Below are 26,976 nucleotides of genomic sequence, written 5' to 3'. Positions count from 1 at the left end.
ACCCGTGAGAGTAAATGTAATTCCTGTTCATCATTTTAAGTTTACATACTGCAAATTCAAATCTATTAATAAAAATAATAAAAAATAATAATTGCACATAACATTAAAATGATTTATTATTATTATTATCTTTCAACTCTGTATTTCACTGCTTTCCCTTAGTTAAACCACGTAAGAGAGCAGCAGAAGGGTTCTAAAAACCTTGGTTTACATCATTAGATCATTTGTTTTGGTACTGTCCATTTGTAGCTTATTTTTGGTCACAGGTCCAGGAATGGCTGAAGGATTGCAATATTTACCTGAAGCTAACCCTGCAGATAGCACTACTGGGTGATCTGAAAGTCATAGTCAATCGATCAATAATATAATAATACTTTTAGTAAAAATGTTTATTTTCAATTTACAATCTGTAGAAACAATGAGAATAGAAGGGTTCAGAACGTTTGTGAAACATCACAGTACAGTTGAGAAATATATTGCAAGTAGAAATCCAATATGGATGGGGTTAAGAGATAGATGGGAGGGGTTGAATGGAGCGGAAGGTTGGGACTAATAACAACTAATAACAACAAAATAACTAATATAAAACATACTGTGTCCATAATAAGTACAGTGGGGGAAAAAAGTATTTAGTCAGCCACCAATTGTTCAAGTTCTCCCACTTAAAAAGATGAGAGAGGCCTGTAATTTTCATCATAGGTACACGTCAACTATGACAGACAAAATGAGAAAAAAAATTGAAGGAGGTTTTCACTCAAAATCTCACGATACATGGCCCCATTCATTCTTTCCTTTACACGGATCAGTCGTCCTGGTCCCTTTGCAGAAAAACAGCCCCAAAGCATGATGTTTCCACCCCCATGCTTCACAGTAGGTATGGTGTTCTTTGGATGCAACTCAGCATTCTTTGTCCTCCAAACACGACAAGTTGAGTTTTTACCAAAAAGTTATATTTTGGTTTCATCTGACCATATGACATTCTCCCAATCCTCTTCTGGATCATCCAAATGCACTCTAGCAAACTTCAGATGGGCCTGGACATGTACTGGCTTAAGCAGGGGGACACGTCTGGCACTGCAGGATTTGAGTCCCTGGCGGCGTAGTGTGTTACTGATGGTAGGCTTTGTTACTTTGGTCCCAGCTCTCTGCAGGTTATTCACTAGGTCCCCCCGTGTGGTTCTGGGATTTTTGCTCACCGTTCTTGTGATCATTTTGACCCCACAGGGTGAGATCTTGCGTGGAGCCCCAGATCGTGGGAGATTATCAGTGGTCTTGTATGTCTTCTATTTCCTAATAATTGCTCCCACAGTTGATTTCTTCAAACCAAGCTGCTTACCTATTGCAGATTCAGTCTTCCCAGCCTGGTGCAGGTCTACAATTTTGTTTCTGGTGTCCTTTGACAGCTCTTTGGTCTTGGCCATAGTGGAGTTTGGAGTGTGACTGTTTGAGGTTGTGGACAGGTGTCTTTTATACTGATAACAAGTTCAAACAGGTGCCATTAATACAGGTAACGAGTGGAGGACAGAGGAGCCTCTTAAAGAAGAAGTTACAGGTCTGTGAGAGCCAGAAATATTGCTTGTTTGTAGGTGACCAAATACTTATTTTCCACCATTATTTGCAAATAAATTCATAAAAAATCCTACAATGTGATTTTCTGGATTTTTTTCCCTCAATTTGTCTGTCATAGTTGACGTGTACCTATGATGAAAATTACAGGCCTCTCTCATCTTTTTAAGTGGGAGAACTTGCACAATTGGTGGCTGACTAAATACTTTTTTCCCCACTGTATATAGGTTGAGAACTTTTGTGAAAAGAGCACAGTTTGGGGGATCTGGCATGTAGAGGCAAACCGGATGGACATCATGAAAATGATCGGATAGGTTGAGGGTAGAGGAAGTGCAGGAGTAAAAACAAACAAAATAGAATTATTGTAAAATTGACTGTGTCCATAAAATTTATATAGTATGTATAAGCTGGAAGTAGAGGCCTAAGCGTTGTTGTTCATTAGTTTACTCCAATTAGGGGAGGGGTGGTGGTGTTGGAAAGTAACAAAGGAAAATGCATTTACAAAAAGGATATGTATATATACACTACCGTTCAAAAGTTTGGGGTCACTTAGAAATGTCCTTGTTTTTTAAAGAAAATCATTTTTTTTGTCCATTAAAATAGCATCGAATTGATCAGAAATACAGTGTAGACATTGTTAATGTTGTAAATGGCTATTGTTGCTGGAAACGGCTGATTTGTAATGGAATATCTACATAGGTGTACAGAGGCCCATTATCAGCAACCATCAGTCCTGTGTTCCAATGGCACTTTGTGTTTGCTAATCCAAGTTTATCATTTTAAAAGGCTAATTGATCATTAGAAAACCATTTTGCAATTATGTTAGCACAGCTGAAAACTGTTGTGCTGATTAAAGAAGCAATAAAACTGGCCTTCTTGAGACTAGTTGAGTTTCTGGAGCATCAGCAATTGTGGGTTCGATTACAGGCTCAAAATGGCCAGAAATAAATAACTTTCTTCTGAAACTCATCAGTCTAATCTTGTTCTGAGAAATGAAGGTTATTCCATGCGAGAAATTGCCAAGAAACTGAAGATCTCGTACAACGCTGTGTACTACTCCCTTCACAGAACAGTGCAAACTAGCTCTAACCAGAATAGAAAGAGGAGTGGGAGACCACGGTGCACAACTGAGCAAGAGGACAAATACATTAGAGTGTCTAGTTTGAGAAACAGACACCTCACAGGTCCTCAACTGGCAGCTTCGTTAAATAGTACCTGCAAAACACCAGTCTCAACATCAACAGTGAAGAGGCGACTCCGGGATGCTGACCTTCTAGGCAGAGTTGCAAAGAAAAAACAAATTCTCAGACTGGCCAATAAAAATACAATATTAAGATGGGCAAAAGAACACAGACACTGGACAGAGGAAGATTGGAAAGAAGTGTTATGTACAGACGAATCAAAGTTTGAGGTGTTCGGATCACAAACATTTTACATTTTCGTAAACTCTCATCCAGAGCGACTTACAAATTGGTGCATTCACCTTATGATAGCCAGTGGGACAACCACTTTACAATATATATATTTGTTTTATGGGGGGGGGGTTAAGGGGGGGTAGAAGGATTACTGTATCCTATCCCAGGTATTCCTTAAAGAGGTGGGGTTGCAAGTGGCTCCGGAAGGTGGTGAGTGACTCCGCTGTCCTGGCATCGTGAGGGAGCTTGTGTCATTCAGCAGGGAGGTGAAGGTGGCAAAGAGCTTCCTAGGGTTAGAGGCAGATGCTTGGAATTTAGAGTGGTAGAAAGTGGCTTTAGCAGCAGAAACAGAGGAAGAAAATGTAGAGAGGAGGGAGTGAAAAGATGCCAGGTCCGCAGGGAGTCTAGTTTTCCTCCATTTCCCCTCGGCTGCCCGGAGCCCTGTTCTGTGAGCTCGCAATGAGTCGTCAAGCCACGGACCAGGAGGGGAGGACCAAGCCGGCCGGGAGGATAGGGGACATAGAGAGTCAAAGGATGTAGAAAGGGAGGAGAGGAGGGTTGAGGAGGCAGAATCAGGAGATTGGAGGGAGAAGGATTGAGCAGAGGGAAGAGATGATAGGATGGAAGAGGAGAGAGTAGCGGGAGAGAGAGAGCGAAGGTTGTGACGGCACATTACCATCTGAGTAGGGGCAGAGTGAGTAGTGTTGGAGGAGAGCGAGAGAGAAAAGGATACAAAATAGTGGTCGGAGACTTGGAGAGGAGTTGCAGTGAGATTAGTAGAAGAACAGCATCTAGTAAAGATGAGGTCAAGCGTATTGCCTGCCTTGTGAGTAGGAGGGGACGGTTAGAGGGTGAGGTCAAAAGAGGAGAGGAGTGGAAAGAAGGAGGCAGAGAGAAATGAGTCAAAGGTAGACGTGGGGAGGTTAAAGTCACCCAGAACTGTGAGGGGTGAGCCACAAAGAAGAACATTTGTGAGACGCAGACCAAATGAAAAGATGCTGGAGGAGTGCTTGATGCCATCTGTCAAGCATGGTGGAGGCAATGTGATTGTCTGGGGGTGCTTTGGTGGTGGTAAAGTGGGAGATTTGTATAGGGTAAAAGGAACTTGAAGAAGGAAGGCTATCACTCCATTTTGCAACACCATGCCATACCCTGTGGACGGTGCTTGATTGGAGCCAATTTCCCCCTACAACAGGACAATGACCCAAAGCACAGCTACAAACTATGCAAGAACTATTTAGGGAAGAAGCAGTCAGCTGGTATTCTGTCTATAATGGAGTGGCCAGCACAGTCACCGGATCTCAACCCTATTGAGCTGTTGTGGGAGCAGCTTGACCGTATGGTCTGTAAGAAGTGCCCATCAAGCCAATCCAACTTGTGGGAGGTGCTTCAGGAAGCATGGGGTGAAATCTTTTCAGATTACTTCAACAAATTGACAACTAGAATGCCAAAGGTCTGCAAGGCTGTAATTGCTGCAAATGGAGGATTCTTTGAGAAAAGCAAAGTTTGAAGGACACAATTATAATTTCAATTAAAAATCATTATTTCTAACCTTGTCAATGACTACATTTCCTATTCATTTTGCTATATTTCCTATTCAAACTAATTTCATGTATGTTTTCATGGAAAACAAGGACATTTCTAAGTGACCTCAAACTTTTGAACGGTAGTGTATATGCAGGAAAAAAATAACATATGGGGGATTGGAAGTGATGCAGTCAATTACATTGATGGAAGTTACAATCTATCTGCAATATTAAAGCTCATCTACCCCTACATAAAAAAAAACTTTTTTCATTTTCATCTACAAATACTCATACCTCCCAGACAGTTGACCTTTCAATGGATTCTTACAGGTTAATTCTGAAATCCATCTATATAACACAAGACACTGCGATAACCTTCACTCTCCCCACTGCCGCACCTCGCATAGTCAATTCTCTATCAGATACAGAGGTACCATACTCTGGAATTCTTATCTTCACATTGCCAAAACCCCATCATCCCTCAATAACTTCAAGTGAAGACTTGGGGTCAGCCTGATGAACTAAACTACTCAGTAATCTCCATATAGCCCTACTCTCACTCACATCCACACATGCACACACACATTTAAACAAATCATATACTGTTTCTATTTAATTTATTTATTGCTGATCGGTTAATTTGTACATTTAGGATTAGTAGGTTGTTATCTGTTTTAACAAACGTTTCTATTTTTGTACATGTGTATTTTACAGAGTTATTTTGTGGTGTGGTTTTGATATAAGCCCTTGGACTACCAACCACACCTGCACGCCATATTATTATTTATTTATTACAGTTGTATTGTTGTTTATCACTTAATTTTTTTGGTGCAAATAAATTAAACCTTAAACAATAAGGTATACCACCTTATTGTATCCCAACAAAGGGGTTTATATAGGCTCTTATGGAACTCATATACTTCTGTAAACCTCATTGAAGCTACAAAAATGTAAATGTTTGACCATAACATGTGATAGCTATACAACAGAACATATGAACAGGAATTACATTTACTCTCATGTGTGGCTAAAAATAGAGAAAGCCACACCCCTACTAAACTACGCCTCCAGTCTTCTGTCCTGACCCAATGGGTCATATCTCAATAACCCAGCCTCAATATCCCAGCAGTTTTTAAAGAACAAAACCCAACAAAGTGACCCAATGCCCTGCAACCCAGCAGTTGGGTCAACAAAACAACCCAGCATTGTTTTTAGAGTATACCATACAGTTACAGTGCCATCAAGTGATGGTGCACTAGGCTCTTTACAAGTTGTGGCTTTTTCCACTATACCATCCATTACTGCTCTCTCACGCTCCATCCTCTTCTCTCCTCTGTTCTGGCTTGGTTACCTGCACACACACACACACACACACACACACACACACACACACACACACACACACACACACACACAAAACACTAGTGCTTTGACGTCAATGATGTCAGTTAGGGAGTAACAAGCAGGGAATGACTCTACTCTTAGAGACTACTTAGTAAATGGTAGTATCCTAGTAGTATTCCTCAGGTTTCAGCACCACAGTTTACAGGAGGTTGGTGGACAGCTCCCTCCCTGTCCTTGCTACTACACATTCAGCACCTCATGTAATGGACAGCTCACTCATGTCCGGGGTGACGGAGAGGTGGCTGGATTTGTGTGGCCCTCTACTCCCTTCCACTCTCTTTTCCCACCCCCTCTCTTTCCGTCTCACCTTCCCTGCCCCTCCCTCCCCTTCCCTCCTTCCTTCCCTCTATCCCTATTTTCCTCCCTCCCCTCTCTTTCCCCCCTCCCCGTCTGCTTCACTTTCTCTTTCCACACCCTTCTCCTTCTCCCTTTCCCCTCTCCTTAGCTCTCATGCATACTGATTTAGAATTCAATTTAAATGAAGAGCAGCTATTGTTTTTTAATCAGTCAGCAGTGATGAGCCGGGGGGCAGGGCCGCAGCTGAGAGAAGGGAGCTGATTTACTTATTCTCTCTCTCTTCCCCCCTCTCTCTTTCTCTCTCTCTCCATTTCCCTCTCTCTCTCCCTCCCTACCTCCCTTCCTCCCTCTCTATCTTTCTTCCCTCTCTCCCTCCCCTGTCTCTTTCTCTCTCTTTGCTCTGTCCCCCACTCCCTTTCTCTTTCTCTCCCCATCTATCTTTCTTTCTCCCTCTATCTCTCTCACCTCCTTCCCTATTATATCCTCACTCTCACCATCTCTCTCTTTCCCCTCCTTCCCTCTCTCTTTCTCTCTCCCCTCTCTTTCTTTCTTCCTCTCTCTTTGTCTCTCTCTTTCTCTCTTTGTCTCTCTCTCTCTCCCCCGTCATCTCTCTGCCTCTACCTCCCTATGCATTCATTCTTCTACACTTGAAAGACAGTGAAACAACTACTCTCTTGTACAATTTCTTTGAAAGTTTAAAGAGTGCCATGCCCATGGAAGATGTGACTGGTTTGTTGATTAATTGCTTGATGGGATAGATTGGTTGATTGTTTGATTGACTGGTTGATGGAGTGAGGGACTAACATTTTGCTGATTAATTCACTCCCTACAGCTGGTGGAGCCCCTAACACCTAGTGGTACAGCCCCTAACCAGGCCCAGCTCCGTATCCTCAAAGAGACTGAACTCAAGAGGGTCAAGATACTGGGCTCGGGGGCCTTCGGCACCGTCTACAAGGTATCACCTTATCACATACACTCACATACCACAATCACTTGTTTTGCTCATTAGAAATGAGGAAATGTTTAAAGGTGGAAGGACAGAGCGTGGAGGGAGAGAGGAGAGGGAGAGAGGATGGAGAGAGTAGGGAGAAATGGACAGAGAGAAATGGACAGAGAGAGAGAAATGGACAGAGAGAGAGAAATGGACAGAGAGAGAGAGAGAGAGAGAGAGAGAGAGAGAGAGACTTTGACTTTTTGTCTTTCTTTAATGGTACATCCTCATTTCATTAAAACCTCACCCCCCCACCCCCTAAAATACTCACCTTTCCCTATACCCCACGATACAAAAACAACACCACACATCACAATAACCCAAACCTCACCACTTCTACAACCGTATATCCAGACCATCTTCTCCAGCTATACAGACAGCCCCCCCAACACACCCTATCTCTTGAAACATCTCCACACTTTTTATCATTTTATAGAACTCAAATTCCACCCTAAGGTGCGCAGAGACCATCCCATTAAATAATACTAAAGGGTCTGTTATCCCTCCACCTTTGACCCTGTTCCTACTTGTTATCCAAATAGCTAACTTTGCCTGAGCAAAAAATTCAACAACACACATTTAGCCTTTTCCTTATTTGAATAACTGTACCCCATTATAAACATCCCGACAGTAAACTCCACCCCCAACCTCTCACACAGACATTCCAACAGAGACATTAAAGGCATTAACCTGGCGCACACAGAAAACACATGAATCACAGTTTCACTCATGACACAGAAAGGACACCCCTGTCCGACTCCGGTTCAATCCATGCCAACCAGCTGTTAGTGGCCAGGGCTCCATGTAAAACCCTCCACTGGAGGTCCCCTGACCTCTTTGGTACTGGAAGTTTGTAGAGCCCCCTCCATCTAAAACCCACCATACTCTCCGCCCCACATACACCCTGCCACTGATGTGCCTTCACTCCTGTTAGGCTCCTGATGTTCCTTACCTTAACGCAGAGGTTGTAGAGGGCTTTACCTCCTACCCCTTAAAACTCCCCCAGGCTCGGAGTGTTAAAATCTAACAAGTCCTCCAGCCCCCCTTGCCAGTCCCCAGTCTATGCCGTCACATGCAGTGGCGGAAACATTGGTGGCCCCTCCCCCTTTGGCCGCTCAAACACCCCCTTTACCGGCTCAGACAGTACCTCCTGGACTTCCCCCAGTAATCTCTCCAGCAGCCTAAGAGATGTTAGTCCTGTTTGTTGTGCTAGGACTTCTGGGAGTAGGACACCGCAGAGTAAAAATCAGAGAGACCTGCTGTACTCAGCCCCTCCAGCCTCATGAGGAATAGCTGCCGGTCCAACCCTAATCCGCCAGCTCTCCTCAGCAGCGCGCATGCTGGTTCCCTCCATCCGACATCAGTATGGTACAGCAGTCTCTGTGCCGCCTTTAGTCGGAATGCAGCCACCCTGCTCTCCAGTTCCACCAGGCCCTGTTCATCCTTCATTTACGGACATATACAACACTGCCGCCCTCAGCCAGTGATTGCCCGACCAGAAAAAATCCACCAGCTTGCGTTGCAGGTCTGTGAGTAGGGGGGTTGAGGACAGCCAGTTTATGCCACAGGGAAGATGCCACCAGGTTGTTGATTATCAGCACCCTCCCTCTATATGACACTTGGGACAGGAGCCACCTCCACCTGGCCAGTCTTGATACCACTGCCTGTGACAGCCCCTCCCAGTTCCTCCTGACCCACCTCACCGAGCACAGGTACACCCCCGAAATTTTAAGCCCTTCACAATCCCACTGCAAACCCCCTGGAAGCAGAGGAGGGGCCCTATCCCCCCATGCCCCACATAACAGAGCTTTGCTCTTGCCCCAGTTTACCTTAGCTGACGAAGCTCCCTCATACACCTTCAGACTATTCTCTAGTGCCTGCATATCCTGACCATCCCTGACCATCACAGAAATGTCATCTGCATACGCTGACACTACTATGCCTGTCCAGCACACTCCCTGCAGTCTTCTGCGTATCAGGTCCAAAAAAGGCTCAATGGCTAGTGTATATAACTGCCCTGATAGAGGGCATCCTTGTCTAATGCGCCGCCTCACCCAGACTGGCCTACTGAGCCCCCCTCCCACCTTAACCATACATGATGCCCCAACATACAACATCTTCACATAGACCAAAAACCTTTCCCCAAACCCAAACACAGACATCACATTAAACAGATACTCATGGTCCACTCTATCAAAAGCCTTCTCTTGATCTAAAGAGACCTGACTAAAGTTCACATTAGAACCTCTCGACAAGTCCAACATGTCCCTGATTAAGAATAAGTTTTCCGTGATTGAGCGTCCTGGTATGCAGTATGTCTGGTCCTTGTGTACTATAGAGTCCAGATGGGACTTCAGTCTGTTAGCGAGGACCTTGGCAAATATCTTGTAGTCCGCACAGAGCAATGCCACAGGCCTCCAGTTGTTAAGTTCACACAAGTCCCCCTTTTTGGGCAGGAGAGTCAGAGCTGCCCGCCGGCAGCTCATCGGCAACTCTCCTACCCCGATGCACTCACGCAACACGCAAAAGAAGTCCAGTCCAATTATTCCCCAGAATATTTTATAAAACTCCACTGGGAGTCCATTGACCCCTGGTGCATGGCCGGGGGACATCTGGGTTACGGCATCTGCCAGGTCATGGGACAACAGGGGAATGTCCATTTCATCCCTCTGTACCTTAGAGAGCTTAGGGAGTTCGGCAAACAAAACCTGAGCACACATAGGATCACACAGTTCTGCCTTATACAACTCAGTATAAAACTCCACAGTCCGCTCCCGCATCTCCCCCACCACAGAGGTCACCCGCCCATCCGAAATCTGTAGACAATGAATACCCTTGGCTTCACTGCTCTGTCTTTCCAAACCAAAGAAGAAGGAGCTGGGAGCATCCATCTCCTTGAGCATGGAGAACCTAGCTCTTACACGTGCTCCCTTTGCTTTAACCTGGAAAAAACTGCCCAGGTCCCTACGTAGTTCAGCTAAATTAGCCTGGAGGCCTATATTGCCTTGCCCCACCAGCTCTACCTCCATCTCACTAATACTACGCTCGAGTTCCCCCAATACTCTCCTAGCCTCTGAGGATGAGAGAGCTGTATACTGTTGGCAGAAAAGCCGAATTTTGACTTTTCCCACATCCCACCATTGACTCAGAGACTCATACTCCTCTCTTTGCTGCCCCCACCTTTCCCAAAAAGTCTGGAAACCTGAGCAAAAAGTGGCATCTTGTAAGAGCTTTACATTAAACTTCCAATAGGATGCCTGCCGAGGCCCTGGTGAAATAGACAGCCGATCCATGGTTATGTGATGATCCGAAAAACCCACCGGGAGAATGGTAGCGCCCAACAGCCTATTGCTCTGATTCCTGGACATGTACAATCGATCAAGCCATGCTGCACTCACCCTAGCCCCAAAGACCTTCACCTATGTATACTGTCTTGTGTTGGGATGGCTAGTTCTCCAAACATCCACTATGTCAAACTGATTAATAGTGTCCCTTAACACCCCCACTGAACCTGAATGATGCTCCTCCCCATTTCTGTATTTCGTAAAATCCATCGTAAAGTTCCAGTCCCCGCCGACCACCAGCGTCTCCTCAGGCGATATCTGTGATAGTTCCTGTCTAAGACACCCAAATAGAAGCCCCCTCTCTCTCCCTGTGTTAGGCACATACACATTTATAAAGACAAAACCCCTGTTGTTAATTTCTGCTTTTACTACAAGCAGTCTACCCCTACACACCTCTTTTGAGGAGCAGATTTTTATAGACAGACCCGGTACAAAAAGGACTGCCACCCCTGCACTAACATTTGTCCCATGGCTCAGCACACTTGCCCCTTTCCACCAGAGCCCCCAATCAACTTCATTCACTACATCGCTATGCGTCTCCTGCAGAAACCACACCTGTACTTTTTTTTGTTTTACATATTCACCCAACACACTCCTCTTACCCGCATCTCTGGTGCCATTAATATTAAGCGAGCCTACCCAAAGAGTCTCCATAAGAAGTGGGAGAAAAGACAGCAAAGAAAGAGACCAATAGCAAAGCTCAAAAAGCCCCAGTGCCAGAAAGAAAACTTTCATCTAAACAGTGTCGGAAGGTAGACTTTTACGCACGGTTGTGACCCACTTACTCAACTTAAACTGTTTCCTGGGGGAGAGGACACCATGCCCCTCATTTTTCATAGCATGTTGTACTGATCTTACAAACTTTCCCGGATCGCAAAAAAAAGCCTCAAGATTTACTTTTTTCCCCTTAGTCTCATTCAGGAACCTTGACAGTTCCCTCACCGTGTACTTTGACCCCTCTGACTGACTGGCTGTCAGCTCTGGACCCATTGAGGAGGAGTCTGAAAAGAAATCCTCCTCATCGTCTTCCTCCTCAGACTCACCTTCCTCCTCCTCATCTCCATCTCCCATCCTGACCACCTGCTCTTCCTCTCTAGTCGGGGCCTCCCCCTCAGCACCAGGCAAAGGTTCCTTGGTGCCTTTCACCTCACCAGCCTCTGCCCTCCCACCTCCTTTCTTCTCCCCATTTTTCATCTTCCGCTTGACACCCTCCTCCACCCCCCTAGTCGCTACCCTTCCCCACTATACTCTCCTCATCCACTAGCATAACCTGACTAAGCCCAGCCTCATCTACACCACCATCCATGACATGACTAGACCCCGTCTCAGCTACACCACCATCCATAACATGACTAGACCCAGCCTCATCTACATCACCATCCATAACATGACTATACCCAGCCTCATCTACACCACCATCTATAGCATGACTAGACCCAGCCTCAGCTATACCACCATCCATAACATGACTAGACCCAGCCTCATCTACCCCACCATCTGTCGCATGACTAGGCCCAGCCTCTGCTGCCTGCGTCTCATGGCCCCCTGCACGTTGACCTCGATTTCCCCCACTGGTGCTTGAACCCTCACCTTGTCTATGGCCTTTATGTGGGCACGCAAAGCTCTTATGCCCCAAATCCCCACACTCAAAGCACCGTAGACTATATGTGCTGGCAAAACCTGTGTAGAGCCCCTCCCCATGCCTCACTTTAAAATGCACATTTAACTGTTGCTCATTGTTATTAAGGAACATGAACACTTGCCTCCGGAATGAAACAACATGCTTGACGGCATTTGCCTGAAAACCTGCCGACAGTACACGAAAACGACTAGCAAACTTACCAAAATTTGCAACTACCACCCTAGTCGAAGGGGTAGAACGAGGATAAATTGGCACCAACACACCCCTTACAAATATTCCACTAGATATGAGCCTACCCACCAAATTTGCTCTTTTCATGAACACAACCACAGCTTTGTTCATTCTGGAGTATATAAATGCAGCTCCTATCTGTTCGCCGACCGTGAGCAGAACCTCCTCCACCTTATTTCGATTCTCAGGAACACACCTGAATCCATGCCGTAACGACAGCGTCTCCTCCGCACTAGGCTGCGAAGCCATCGCTCACACCACACCGTTCAAAACCCCAGGAAACTAAACCTTTGTCCTCTTCCTCCCTAACTTTGAAAATAAAAACAGTGGGTACAACTAAAACAAAACCCTCCACCATAGAAAAAAAGAGATTGAAAGGAAAAACCAAGGAAAGACTCAATAACTAAGTTAGGACAAGCCCTCCACACCAAACACTCAAACTCCAAAAAACGCCCAGCATGCACTGAGAGAGAGAGAGAGAGAGAGAGAGAGAGAGAGAGAGAGAGAGAGAGAGAGAGAGAGAGAGAGAGAGAGAGAGAGAGAGAGAGAGAGAGAGAGAGAGAGAGAGAGAGAGAGAGAGAGAGAGAGAGAGAGAGAGAGAAAAGGATAAGGATCACATGCACATCAAGGTCAGGTCTGCTGTGATGCAAGAGAGAGGAGAGCTAGCCCTGAACTATGTCTCACAGTGTAGAGGTCTAAACTATGTCTCACAGTGTAGAGGTCTCAACTATGTCTCACAGTGTAGAGGTCTGAACTATGTCTCACAGTGTAGAGGTCTGAACTATGTCTCACAGTGTAGAGGTCTGAACTATGTCTCACAGTGTAGAGGTCTGAACTATGTCTCACAGTGTAGAGGTCTAGAGAAAACAGTGTCTCACTGTGTGATTCAGCTGCCATCTAACTCACCTCTCCTGCCACCCCACCTCCCTCTCTCCTCTTCTCTCATCCTGTCTAACTCACTCCTCCTTTCCTCACCCTCTTCTACTCATCTAACTTACCTTTCCTCTCCCCCCTCTCATCTCTTCTCCCTCCTCAGGGTATCTGGGTCCCGGAGGGCGAGACGGTGAAGATCCCAGTGGCCATCAAGATCCTGAACGAGGCAACGGGACCCAAGGCCAACGTGGAGTTCATGGATGTGAGTGTTTTACCGGCTCCGTAGAGACCCCATATACTACGCAACCACCGCCATTGGCTTACAACACAGAGCCACACGCACGCACACACACTCGCAACACACACACTGGTATGCACGCAGGCATGCACGCACACACACAACAGGCTAACAGCACAGCATCTGGATAATACAGTGGGGGAAAAAAGTATTTAGTCAGCCACCAATTGTGCAACTTCTCCCACTTAAAAAGATGAGAGAGGCCTGTAATTTTCATCATAGGTACACATCAACTATGACAGACAAAATGAGAAAGAAAAATCCAGAAAATCACATTGTAGGATTTTTAATGAATTTATTTGCAAATCATGGTGGAAAATAAGTATTTGGTCAATAACAAAAGTTTCTCAATACTTTGTTATATACCCTTTGTTGGCAATGACACAGGTCAAACGTTTTCTGTAAGTCTTCACAAGGTTTTCACACACTGTTGCTGGTATTTTGACCCATTCCTCCATGCAGATCTCCTCTAGAGCAGTGATGTTTTGGGGCTGTCGCTGGGCAACACGGACTTTCAACTCCCTCCAAAGATTTTCTATGGGGTTGAGATCTGGAGACTGGCTAGGCCACTCCAGGACCTTGAAATGCTTCTTACGAAGCCACTCCTTCGTTGCCTGGGCGGTGTGTTTGGGATCATTGTCATGCTGAAAGACCCAGCCACGTTTCATCTTCAATGCCCTTGCTGATAGAAGGAGGTTTTCACTCAAAATCTCACGATACATGGCCCCATTCATTCTTTCCTTTACACGGATCAGTCGTCCTGGTCCCTTTGCAGAAAAACAGCCCCAAAGCATGATGTTTCCACCCCCATGCTTCACAGTAGGTATGGTGTTCTTTGGATGCAACTCAGCATTCTTTGTCCTCCAAACACGACCGAGTTGAGTTTTTACCAAAAAGTTCTATTTTGGTTTCATCTGACCATATGACATTCTCCCAATCCTCTTCTGGATCATCCAAATGCACTCTAGCAAACTTCAGACGGGCCTGGACATGTACTGGCTTAAGGAGGGGGACACGTCTAGCACTGCAGGATTTGAGTCCCTGGCGGCGTAGTGTGTTACTGATGGTAGGCTTTGTTACTTTGGTCCCAGCTCTCTGCAGGTCATTCACTAGGTCCCCCCGTGTGGTTCTGGGATTTTTGCTCACCGTTCTTGTGATCATTTTGACCCCACAGGGTGAGATCTTGCATGGAGCCCCAGATCGAGGGAGATTATCAGTGGTCTTGTATGTCTTCCATTTCCTAATAATTGCTCCCACAGTTGATTTCTTCAAACCAAGCTGCTTACCTATTGCAGATTCAGTCTTCCAAGCCTGGTGCAGGTCTACAATTTTGTTTCTGGTGTCCTTTGGCAGCTCTTTGGTCTTGGCCATAGTGGAGTTTGGAGTGTGACTGTTTGAGGTTGTGGACAGGTGTATTTTATACTGATAACAAGTTCAAACAGGTGCCATTAATACAGGTAACGAGTGGAGGACCGAGGAGCCTCTTAAAGAAGAAGTTACAGGTCTGTGAGAGCCAGAAATCTTGCTTGTTTGTAGGTGACCAAATACTTATTTTCCACCATAATTTGCAAATAAATTCATAAAAAATCCTACAATGTGATTTTCTGGAAAGAAAATTCTCAATTTGTCTGTCATAGTTGACGTGTACCTATGATGAAAATTACAGGCCTCTCTCATCTTTTTAAGTGGGAGAACTTGCACAATTGGTGGCTGACTAAATACTTTTTTTCCCCACTGTAGGTGTGAAATGCTTGATAATGTATGTGATATCAACAGAGAGGTATATTTTCTGGGTGACCTAAATATTGACTGGCTTTCCTCAAGCTGTCCACTCAAGAAAAAGCTTAAACTGTAACCAGTGCCTGCAACTTGGTTCAGGTTATCAGTCAACCTACCAGGGTATTTACAAACAGCACAGGAATTAAATCATTCACATGTATTGACCACATCTTTACTAATGCTGCAGAAATCTGCTCTAAAGCAGTATCCAAATACATTGGATGTAGTGATCATAATATAGTAGCCAAATCTAGGAAAACCAAAGTTCCAAGGGCTGGGCCTAATATAGTGTATAAGAGATCATATATGTTGAATATGTAAAGAATATTTGCTGGTCTGTTGTGTGTAATAAGGAGCAACCAGACAGTGCACTTGATGCATTTATGAAATTGCTTATTCCAGTTACTAATAAGCATGCACCCATTAAGAAAATGAATGTAAAACTATTAAATCACCCATGGATTGATGAGGAATTGAAAAATTGTATGGTTGAGAGGGACTGGAATGGCAAATAAGTCTGTCTGTACCGCTGATCGTCAAATTTACTGTACTTCCTGTTTGAGTTTTTGCCTATAGGAAGGGAGGAGCAGAATAGAGTTGTGATCTGATTTGCAGAAGTGCGGTCAGGGGAGGGCCTTGTAGCCATCCCGGAAGGGAGAGTAACAATGGTTGAGAGTTTTTGAAGCGTGAGTACTACAGCCAATGTGTTGATAGAACTTCGGTAGCATTTTCCTCAAATTTGCTTTGTTAAAGTCCCCAGCTACAATAAATGTGGCCTCAGGATATGTGGTTTCCAGTTTGCAGAAAGTCCAGTTTATTTCCTTGAGGGCCGTCGTGGTATCGGCTTGAGGGGGAATATACACGGCTTTGACTATAACCGAAGAAAATTATTTTGGGAGGTAATATGGTCTGCATTTGATTGTGAGGTATTTTAAATGTAGGTTGGGTGAACAAAAGGACTTGAGTTCCTGTACGTTATCATAATCACACCATGAGTAGTTAATCATGAAACATAAACCTCCACATTTCTTCTTCCCGGAGAGTTCTTTATTCTGTTGTGTTACCGCCGCTCTGATATCTCAAAGTTATTTCCGGCTGTTTGTAATAACACAAAAAACGTTCTGGGCTAATAATGTAAGAAATAATACAACAACAACAAAAAAAAATACTGCAAAGTTGCTATGGAGCTAGAAGCAGAGCTGCCATGACTGTCGGCGCCATCTTACTGTTTCAAATCTTACTGTTTCACAGTAAACAAATTAACAACTGACTTTCAGCATGCTTATAGGGAAGGGCACTCAACATGTATGGCACTTACACAAATGACTGGTGATTGGCTGAAAGAAATGTATAATAAGAAGCTCGAGGGAGCTGTTTTGTTACACTTCAGTGCAGCTTTTGACATTGTCAATCATAATCTGCTGCTGGAAAAACGTATTTGTTATGGCGTTACATCCCCTGCTATATTGTGGATCGAGAGTTACCTGTCTAACAGAACACAGAGGGTGTTCTTTAATGGAAGCTCTCGAACATAATCCAGGTAGAGTCGGGCATTCCCCAGGGCAGTTCTCTAGGCCCGTTACTTTTTTAAATCTTTACTAATGACCTGCCACCAACTCAGCAAGTGAAACAGCAAGTGAAACCACTGCAACACAAGAGCTGCAGTCCGTTTTAGAATGGGTGAAAAGTAATAAACTAGTACTAAATATTTCAAAAACTAAAAGCATTGTATTTGGGACAAATCATTCACTAAACCCTAAACCCTAAAAATAATCTTGTAATGAATAATGTGGAAATTAAGCAAGTTGAGGAAACTGAACTGCTTGGTGTAACCCTGGATTGTAAACTGTCATGGTCAAAAAATATTGATGGGGAGAGGTCTCAAATCAAATGTTATTTGTCACATGCGGCAATTACAACTGGTGTAGACTTTACCGTGAAATGCTTGCATACGAGCCCTTCCCAACGATGCAGAGATTAAAAATAAAATAAAATAGTAACACAGGTCTGTCCGTAATAATGCGCTTCTCTGCTTTCTTGACATTACTATTAACAAAACAAGTCCTACAGGCCCTAGTTTTGTCGAACCTGGAAAACTGCCCAGTCATATGGTCAAGTGCCACAAAGAGGGACATAGGCAAATTACAGTTGGCCCAGAACAGTGCAGCACGGCTGGCCCTTAAATGTACACAGAGAGCTAACATCAATGATATGCATGTCAATCTCTCCTGGCTCAAAGTAGAGGAGAGATTGACTGCATCACTACTTGTCTTTTGTGAGAGGTATTGCCATGTTGAAAGCACCAAACTGTCTGTTCAAACGACTAGCACACACCTCAGACACCCATGCATAGCACACAAGACATGACGCCTGGGGAATCTTCATACTCACACAGATGCTGGCACACACACTCTACACACACGTACATTGTAATATTGTTTTAGGGTGGTATTATACATTTTGTGTTGTATTCGGAAAGTATTCATACCCCTTGACTTTTTCCACATTTTGTTACATTAAATTGTTTTTTTCCCCCTCATCAATCTACACACAGTACCCAAAATGACAAAGCAAAAACAGGTCAGACCCTTTACTCTGTATTGAAGCACCTTTGGCAGCGATTACAGCCATGAGTCTTCTTGGGTAAAACGCTACAAGCTTGGCACACCTGTATTTGGGAGTTTCTCCCATTCTTCTCTGCAGATCCTCTCAAGCTCTGTCAGGTTGGATGGGGAGCGTCGCTGCACAGCTATTTTCAGGTCTCTCCAGAGATGTTCGATCGGGTTCAAGTCCGGGCTCTGGCTGGGCCACTCAAGGACATTGAGAGACTTGTCCTGAAGCCACTCCTGCGTTGTCTTGGCTGTGTGCTTAGGGTCATTGTCCTGTTGGAAGGTGAACGTTCGCCCCTGGTCTGAGGTCCTGAGCGCTCTGTAGCAGGTTTTCATCAAGGATCTCTCTGTACTTTACTCCGTTCATCTTTCCCTTGATCCTGACTAGTCTCCCAGTCCCTGCCGCTGAAAAACATCCCCACTGCATGATGCTGCCACCACCATACTTCACCGTAGGGATGGTGCCAGGTTTCCTCCAGATGTGACGCTTGGCATTCAGGCCAAAGAGTTCAATCTTGGTTTCATCAGACCAGAAAATCTTGTTTCTCATGGTCTGAGAGTCCTTTAGGTGCCTTTTGGCAAACTCCAAGCGGGCTGTCATGTGCCTTTTACTGAGGAGTGGCTTCCGTCTGGTCACTCTACCATAAAGGCCTGATTGGTGGAGTGCTGCAGGATGGTTGTCCTTCTGGAAGGTTCTCCCATCTCCACAGAGGACCTCTGGAGCTCTGTCACAGTGGCCATTGGGTTCTTGGTCACCTCCCTGACCAAGGCCCTTCTCCCCCGATTGCTCAGTTTGGCTGGGCAGCCAGCTCTAGAAAGAGTCTTGGTGATTCAAAGCTTCTTCCATTTAAGAATGATGGAGGCCACTGTGTTCATGGGGACCTTCAATGCAGACATTTTTTGTATCCTTCCCCAGATCTGTGCCTCAACACAATTCTGTCTCGGAGGTCTACGGACAATTCCTTCGACCGCATGGCATGGTTTTTGCTCTGACATGCACTGTCAACTGTGGGACCTTATATACGGTCGTGGTCAAAAGTTTTGAGAATGACACAAATACTTTTTTTTTTTTTTCACAAAGTCTGCTGCCTCAGTTTTCATGATGGCAATTTGCATATACTCCAGAATGTCATGAAGAGTGATCAGATGAATTGCAATTAATTGCAAAATCCCTCTTTGCCATGAAAATGGCAAAGAGGGACTTAACCCCCCAAAAACATTTCCACTGCATTTCAGCCCTACCACAAAAGGACCAGATGCCATCATGTCAGTGATTCTCTCGTTAACACAGGTGAGAGTGTTGACGAGGACAAGGCTGGAGATTACTCTGTCATGCTGATTGAGTTAGAATAACAGACTGGAAGCTTTAAAAGGAGGGTGGTGCTTGAAATCATTGTTCTTTCTCTGTTAACCATGGTTACCTGCAAGGAAACACGTGCCGTCATCATTGCTTTGCACAAAAAGGGCTTCACAGGCAAGGATATTGCTGCTAGTAAGATTGCACCTAAATCAACCATTTATCGGATCATCAAGAACTTCAAGAAGAGAGGTTCAGTTGTTGTGAAGAAGGCATCAGTGCGGCCAAGAAAGTCCAGCAAGCGCCAGGACCGTCTCCTAAAGTTGATTCAGCTGTGGGATCGGGGCACCACCAGTGCAGAGCTTGCTCAGGAATGACAGTAGGCAGGTGCGAGTGCATCTGCACGCACAGTGAGGCGAAGACTTTAGGAGGATGGCCTGGTGTCAAGAAGGGCAGCAAAGAAGCCACTTCTCTCCAGGAAAAACATCAGGGACAGACTGATATTCTGCAAAATGTACAGGGATTGGACTGCTGAGGACTGGGGTAAAGTCATTTTCTCTGATGAATCCCCTTTCCGATTGTTTGGGGCATCCGGAAAACACCTTGTCCGGAGAAGACAAGGTGAGCACTACAATCAGTCCTGTGTATTGCCAACAGTAAAGCATCCTGAGACCATTCATGTGTGGGGTTGCTTCTCAGCCAAGGGAGTGGGCTCACTCACAATTCTGCCTAAGAACACAGCCATGAATAAAGAATGGTACCAACACATCCTCCGAGAGCAACTTCTCCCAACCATCTAAGAACAGTGTGGTGACAACCAATGCCTTTTCCAGCATGATGGAGCACCTTGCCATAAGGCAAAAGTGATAACTAAGTGGCTTGGGGAACAAAACATAGACATTTTGGGTCCATGGCCAGGAAACTCCCCAGACCTTAATCCCATTGAGAACTTGTGGTCGATCCTCAAGAGGCGGGTGGACAAACAAAAACGCACAAATTCTGACAAACTCCAATCATTGATTATGCAAGAATGGGCTGCCATCAGTCAGGATGTGGCCCAGAAGTGAATTGACAGCATGCCAGGGCGGATTGCAGAGGTCTTGAAAAAGAAGGGTCAACACTGCAAATATTTACTCTTTGCATAAACTTAATGTAATTGTCAATAAAAGCCTTTGACACTTATGGAATGCTTGTAATTATACTTCAGTATACCATAGTAACATCTGACAAAAATATCAGAAGCAGCGAACTTTGTGAAGACCAATACTTTTGACCACAACTGTAGACAGGTGTGTGCCTTTCCAAATCATGTCCAATCAATTGAATTTACCACAGGTGGACTCCAATCAAGTTGTAGAAACATCTCAAGGATGATCTATGGCAGGGTTCTTCAATTCCGGTCCTGGAGGGCCGAAACACCTCTGTTTTTCATCCTCTCCTTCTAATCAGGGGCTAATTCAGACCTGGGACACCAGGTGAGTGCAATTAACTACCAGGTAGAAATAAAAAACAGAAGTGTTTCGGCCCTCCAGGACCGGAATTGATGAACCCTGATCTATGGAAACAGGATTCACCTGAGCTCAATTTCGAGGCTCATAGCAAAGGGTCTGAATACTTATGCAAATAAGGTATTTATGTTTTTAATTTGTAATACATTTGCAAAAATTTCTACAAACCTGTTTTCACTTTGTCATTATGGGGTATTGTGTGTAGGACATTTTTGTTTATTTAATCAATTTTAGAATAAGGCTGTAGCGTAACAACATTTGGAAAAAGTCAAGGGGTCTGAATACTTATTGAATGCACTGTATGTAGTGGTATAATGATGTTATATGATGTACTGTTTTATTTTTATTTATTTTAAATTGTTTGATGTGCCTTAATGTGTTTGGAATCCAGGAAGAGTAGCTGCTGCCTTGGTAGGAACTAATGGGGATCCTGATAAATACTAAATACAGTACACGTAGGACTATGGCTGACGAATACGATTCCCCATCCATTCATAAAACATTCAGCACTCATTTATTTACACAATAAAAATGTAAAAAGTAAAATGATGTTATCTACTACGTTGGTGATGCAACGTTGGTGAAACCCCCCCCATTTACACTGGTGTTTTTATCTGTCTGTCGGTCTGACACTGTGTTTGTATTACAGCGTGTTTGTATTTCTATTTTGATCAATTTTGCTTTGATGTGTGTGAACACATGTGCGTGCATGTACGTCATGTGGTGAGTGTGTGTTTGTGTGTGCAGTACGTAGCACGTGTCTTAGCGGGCGGTCTTAAGTGACGGACCCAGGAGGAGGCAGGCTGGGCATTCCCCACAGTGTATCAGCAGCTGAGCGTCACGCTAATGAACTGGAGTTGACTATTCTATTGGTTAATAGGCAACAGGCAAGCTCAATTAGGCACAGTATTTCAAATGATTTTAAATAGTAGTTGAAACCAGGTCTGGCCCTGAGTCTCTCTGCTGCTGGGGCTGGTGGGAAAGCCACCTCTCAGCTGGAGGACAGCGTGGAGGAGGAGTGGGTAAGGAGGGGGGAGGAAGACCTTCAGATGTATTTGACTAAGCAGGAGGGATCAACGTGGAGAGGGAGGGGAGGCTGCGTTCCAAATGGCAACATATTCCCTATATACAGTAGTTCACTACTTTCCCCAATGGGCCCTGGTCAAAGGTAGTGCACTATAAAGGTAATAGGGTGCCATTTGGGATACAGTCTTAAACGGCTGGAGAGACATGCTTCAGACCGAGGATGTTTTTGTAGGAGCTGCCTCCCTCCGCTCTCCTCCCACCACTCTCTTCCCCCTACTCTCCTCCCTCTGTTCACCTTCCTCCCTTTACTCTCCTCCCTCCACCCTCCTCCCTCCACTCTCCTCCCTCCACCATACTCCCTCCACCCTCCTCCCTCCTCCCTCCACCCTCCTCCCTCCTTCCTCCGCTCTCCTCCCTCCCTGACTCTCCTCCCTTTACTCTCCTCCCTTTACCCTCCTCCATCCACCCTCCTCCCTCCTCCCTCCACCCTCCTCCCTTTACTCTCCTCCCTTTACCCTCCTCCCTCCTCCCTCCACCCTCCTCCCTCCACCCTCCTTCCTCCGCTCTCCTCCCTCCCTGACTCTCCTCCCTTTACTCTCCTCCCTTTACTCTCCTCCCTCCACCCTCCTCCCTCCACCCTCCTTCCTCCGCTCTCCTCCCTCCCTGACTCTCCTCCCTTTACTCTCCTCCCTCTGTCCTTCTCCCTGCGATCTCCTTCCGCTGCTCTCCTCCCTCCATCTTCCTCCCTCCGTACCCCTCCCTCTGCTCTCCTCCCGCCCTGACATGGAGGATATGGGAAACGGAGGCTGCACACAGCTTCTTCATTTAAACAGCAATCAAAACGCAGTGTCACATGTCTTGGACGAGGAGACACACACACACAAACACACAAGGACACACACAGAGACACACACACACACAGACGTGGAGATGGCCCCTGGCGATGTTTGGCCAATGAGCAGCAGCCCTGTTCCCTCCTGCAGCTAGCAGCATAGCAGGAGGATGAATACTCATTAAGTTAACTGTCAACTCCATGGTATTCTGGAAGTCACTGTGGGTGTGTGTGTGTGTGTGTGTGTGTGTGTTTATCTGTGCCTGTGTGTGTATGCCTGTGTGTGCTACCGGCACGGCACCAGTGTGAGTTTTTCCTTTTGAAGACCTAACCACAGCTCTGGGCTCTTCTTTATTACTGCAATATAAAACCTCCATTGTTTATGGAAATGGTGTACCTAGGTTTTGTTTTGTTAAATTGTCGTGATCCCATTGTATCTGGATCTGTATACATGAATAGACGCACACAGATGGGCAATCGAACGTACACACAGACACACTGACACTCACATACACACTCACATTCATCAATGCTAACACTAATAGGCTGTACTGGTGGTGGCTGTGTGTATGTGTGTGAGTGCTAGTATGTACTGTATGTATCTTGAGAATTGGGTGATTACGTTTTAATATTTTTCTTGCTCTTTCATGTGCTGCTCATCAGTTAACCAAATGGAATAATGCATGATTTGAATGAGCCCCAAATACATTTCAGTCATAAGAGTTCCTTTACCCGCTGACATATCAAGTGCTTGGGACTATATATCTAAATCTTAAAAAATATGATTTTGAGATAATTGGCTTTAAAGTATAGGTAGCAGATAATTGATCCTATCAGATACACTATACTGTAAATACAAACATATGTGGACACCCCTTCAAATTAGTGGATTCGGCTATTTCAGCCACACCTGTTGCTGGCAGGTGTATAAAATCAAGCAGACAGCCATGCAATCTCCATAGACAAACAATGGCAGTAGACTGTCCTTACTGAAGAGCTTAGTAACTTTCGACGTGGCACCGTCATAGGATGCCACCTTTCCAACAAGTCAGTTTGTCAAATGTATGCCCTGCTAGAGCTGCCCCGGTCAACTGTAAGTGCTGTTATTGTGAAGTGCAAACATTTAGGTGCAGTCGCGAAGTGGCAGGCTACAAAAGCTCACAGAACGGTTGCAACACTCACTACCGAGTTCCAAACTGCCTCTGGAAGCAACGTCAGCACAATAACTGTTAGTCGGGTTTCCATGGCCGAGAAGCCGCACACAAGCCTAAGATCACCATACGCAATGCCAAGCGTTGGCTGGACTGGAAAAGCGTTCTCTGGAGTGATGAATCACGCTTCACCATGGCAGTCCGACGGACAAATCTGTGTTTGGCGGAAGCCAGGAGAACGCTACCTGCCCGAATGCATAGTGCCAACTGTAAAGTTTGGTGGAGGAGGAATAATGGTCTGGGGCTGTTTTTCATGGTTCGGGCTAGGCCCCTTAGTTCCAGTTAAGGGAAATCTTAACGCTACAGCATAAAATTACATTCTAGACCATTCTGTGATTCCAACTTTGTGACAACAGTTTGGGAAGGCTCTTTCCTGTTTCAGCATGACAATGCTCCTGTGCGCAAAGCGTGGTCCGTACGGAAATTGTTTTTCGAGATTTGTGGGGAAGAACTTGACTGGCCTGCACAGAACCCTGACCTCAACCCCATCGAACACCTTTTGGGATGAATTGAAACGCCTACTGTGAGCCATGCCTAATCGCCCAACATCAGTGCCTGACCTCACTAATGCTCTTGTGGCTGAGTGGAAGCAAGTCCCCGCAGCAATGTTCCAACATCTAGTGGAAAGCCTTCCCAGAAGAGTGGAGGCTGTTATAGCAGCGAAGGGGGGACCAACTCCATATTAATAGCCATAATTTTGTAATGAGTTGTTCGTCTAGCAGGTGTCCACATACTTTTGGTCATGTAGTATATTTATGTAGTTGGTGTTGTATATTTAAGCAATAAGGCCCGAGGGGGTGTGGTATATGGCCAATATATCACTGCTAAGGGCTGTTCTTATCCACGACCCAACGCGGAGTGCCTGGAAACAGCCCTTAGCCGTGGTATATTTGCCATATACCACAAACCCCTGAGGTGCCTTATCGCTATTACAAACTGGTTACCAACGTAATTAGAGCAGCAAAAATACATGTTTTGTCATACCTGTGGTATATGGTCTGCTATACCATGGCTGTCAGCCCATCAGCATTCAGGGCTCGAACCACCCAGTTTATAATGTGTAATATACAAGGGTTCTAACTTGAGATAATTCTACAATTTATGCTCCCTGCATGTAAAAACCACGAAGACTGGCGGAAAGCCCCGAACGTAAGATGGTCATTTCTATGACTCACACGTTGAAGGAACATATTGCCTGTAGCCTACTGTACATGGCACTTCACTTTTTAGTATGGAAAACGACTGAGGATTTTTCTACAATATTCACAACATATTGACACAATTACAATCTTTATAGAATAAAAATCTAATTTAATCAATTAGATGTGGAAATACATATTTGAGTGAACATTAGCAAGCCAGCAGCAGATGAAACAGAAAGTGAATTCTCTCCTCCCTAGCACATACCAGTGACAAACATAGCTACAATGAACGAAATATAAACGCAACATGTAAAGTGTTGGTCCCATATTTCATGAGCTGAAATAAAATATCCCAGAAATGTTCCATACGCACAAAAAGCTTATTTCTAAACAACAACAAAAATGGCACAAATTTGTTTACATTTTACTCATTTTAGCAGACGCTCTTATCCAGAGCGACTTACAGTTAGTGAGTGCATACATATTTTTTTATTTTTCATACTGGCCCCCCGTGGGAATCGAACCCACAACCCTGGCGTTGCAAACGCCATGCTCTACCGACTGAGCTACATCCTTGCCGGCCATTCCCTCCCCTACCCTGGACGACGCTGGGCCAATTGTGCGCCGCCCCCATGGGTCTCCCGGTCGCGGCCGACTACGACAGAGCCTGGATTCAAACCAGGATCTCTAGTGGCACAGCTAGCACTGCGATGCAGTGCCTTAGACCACTGCGCTCACTAACATCCCTGTTAGTGAGCATGTCTCCTTTACCAAGTTAATCCATCCACCTGACAGGTGTGGCATATCAAGAAGCTGATTAAACAGCATGCATTACACAACAAAAGGCCACTCTAAAATGTGCAGTTTTGTCACACAACACAATGCCACAGATGCGCAGATGGCATACTGACTGCAGGAATGTCCACCAGAGCTGTTGCCAGAGAATTGAATGTTCATTTCTCTACCATAAAGGCCTCCAAAGTCGTTTTAGAAAATTTGGCATTACGTCCAACAGACCTCACAACCGCAGACCACATGAAGAAGTTCTGCACAAACTGTCAGAAACCGTCTCAGGGAAGCTCATCAGCATCCTCACCAGGGTCTTGCCCTGACTGCAGTTTGGCGTGGTAACCGACTTCAGTGGGCAAATGTTCACCTTCAATAACCACTGGCACGCTGGAGAAGTTTGCTCTTCACGGATTATTATTATTATTATTAATCCCGGTTTCAACTGTACCGGGCAGATGGCAGACAGCATGTATGGCGTCGTGTGTGCGAGTGGTTTGTTGATGTCAACGTTGTGAACAAAGTGCCTCATGGTGGCGGTGGGGTTATGGTATGGGCAGGCATAAGCTACGGATAATGAACACAACTGCATTTTATCGATGGCAATTTGAATGCACAGAGATACCGTGACGAGATCCTGAGGTAAATTGTCGTGCCATTCATCCGCCGCCATCACCTCATGTTTCAGCATGATAATGCACGGCCCCATGTCGCAAGGATCTGTACACAATTCCTGGAAGCTGAAAAGGTCCCAGTTCTTCCATGGCCTGCATACTCAGCTGATATGTCACCCATTGAGCACGTTTGGTATGCTCTGGAACGACGTGTATGACAGCCTGTCCCAATTCCCTCTCATATCCAGCAACTTCTCGCAGCCATTGAAGAGGAGTGGGACAACATTCCACAGGCCACAATCAACAGCCTGATCAACTCTATTCGAAGGAGATGTGTCGCGCTGCATGAGGCAGATGGTGGTCACACCAGATACTGACTGGTTTTCTGATCCACTCCCCTACTTAAAAAATATATATACACTACCGGTCAAAAGTTTTAGACCACCTACTCATTCAAGGGTTTTTCTGATTTAAAAAAATAATAATTCTACATTGTAAATTAGAATAATAGTGAAGACATCAAAACTATGAAATAACACATATGGAATCATGTAGTAACCAAAAAAGTGTTAAAATTATATATTT

The 26,976-nt window shown here is 45.1% G+C and overlaps 1 protein-coding gene across 1 annotated transcript in view; it reads left to right on the top strand.

Moving 5' to 3' along the window:
• Positions 1 to 26,976, top strand: part of LOC121554931 (receptor tyrosine-protein kinase erbB-4-like) — a 225,254-nt gene that overhangs the window by 145,902 nt on the left and 52,376 nt on the right. The window contains exons 17-18 of the mRNA XM_045212027.1: positions 7,041 to 7,163; positions 13,453 to 13,551. Of these exons, the coding sequence (XP_045067962.1) occupies positions 7,041 to 7,163; positions 13,453 to 13,551 (222 nt within the window). The remainder of the gene's footprint in view (positions 1 to 7,040; positions 7,164 to 13,452; positions 13,552 to 26,976) is intronic.

This window comes from Coregonus clupeaformis, chromosome 40 (assembly GCF_020615455.1).
Source record: "Coregonus clupeaformis isolate EN_2021a chromosome 40, ASM2061545v1, whole genome shotgun sequence".
Taxonomy (NCBI): Eukaryota; Metazoa; Chordata; class Actinopteri; order Salmoniformes; family Salmonidae; genus Coregonus; species Coregonus clupeaformis.
The sequence above is the reverse complement of the archived record's forward strand: the minus strand, read 5'-3'. Positions and strand labels throughout refer to the sequence as shown.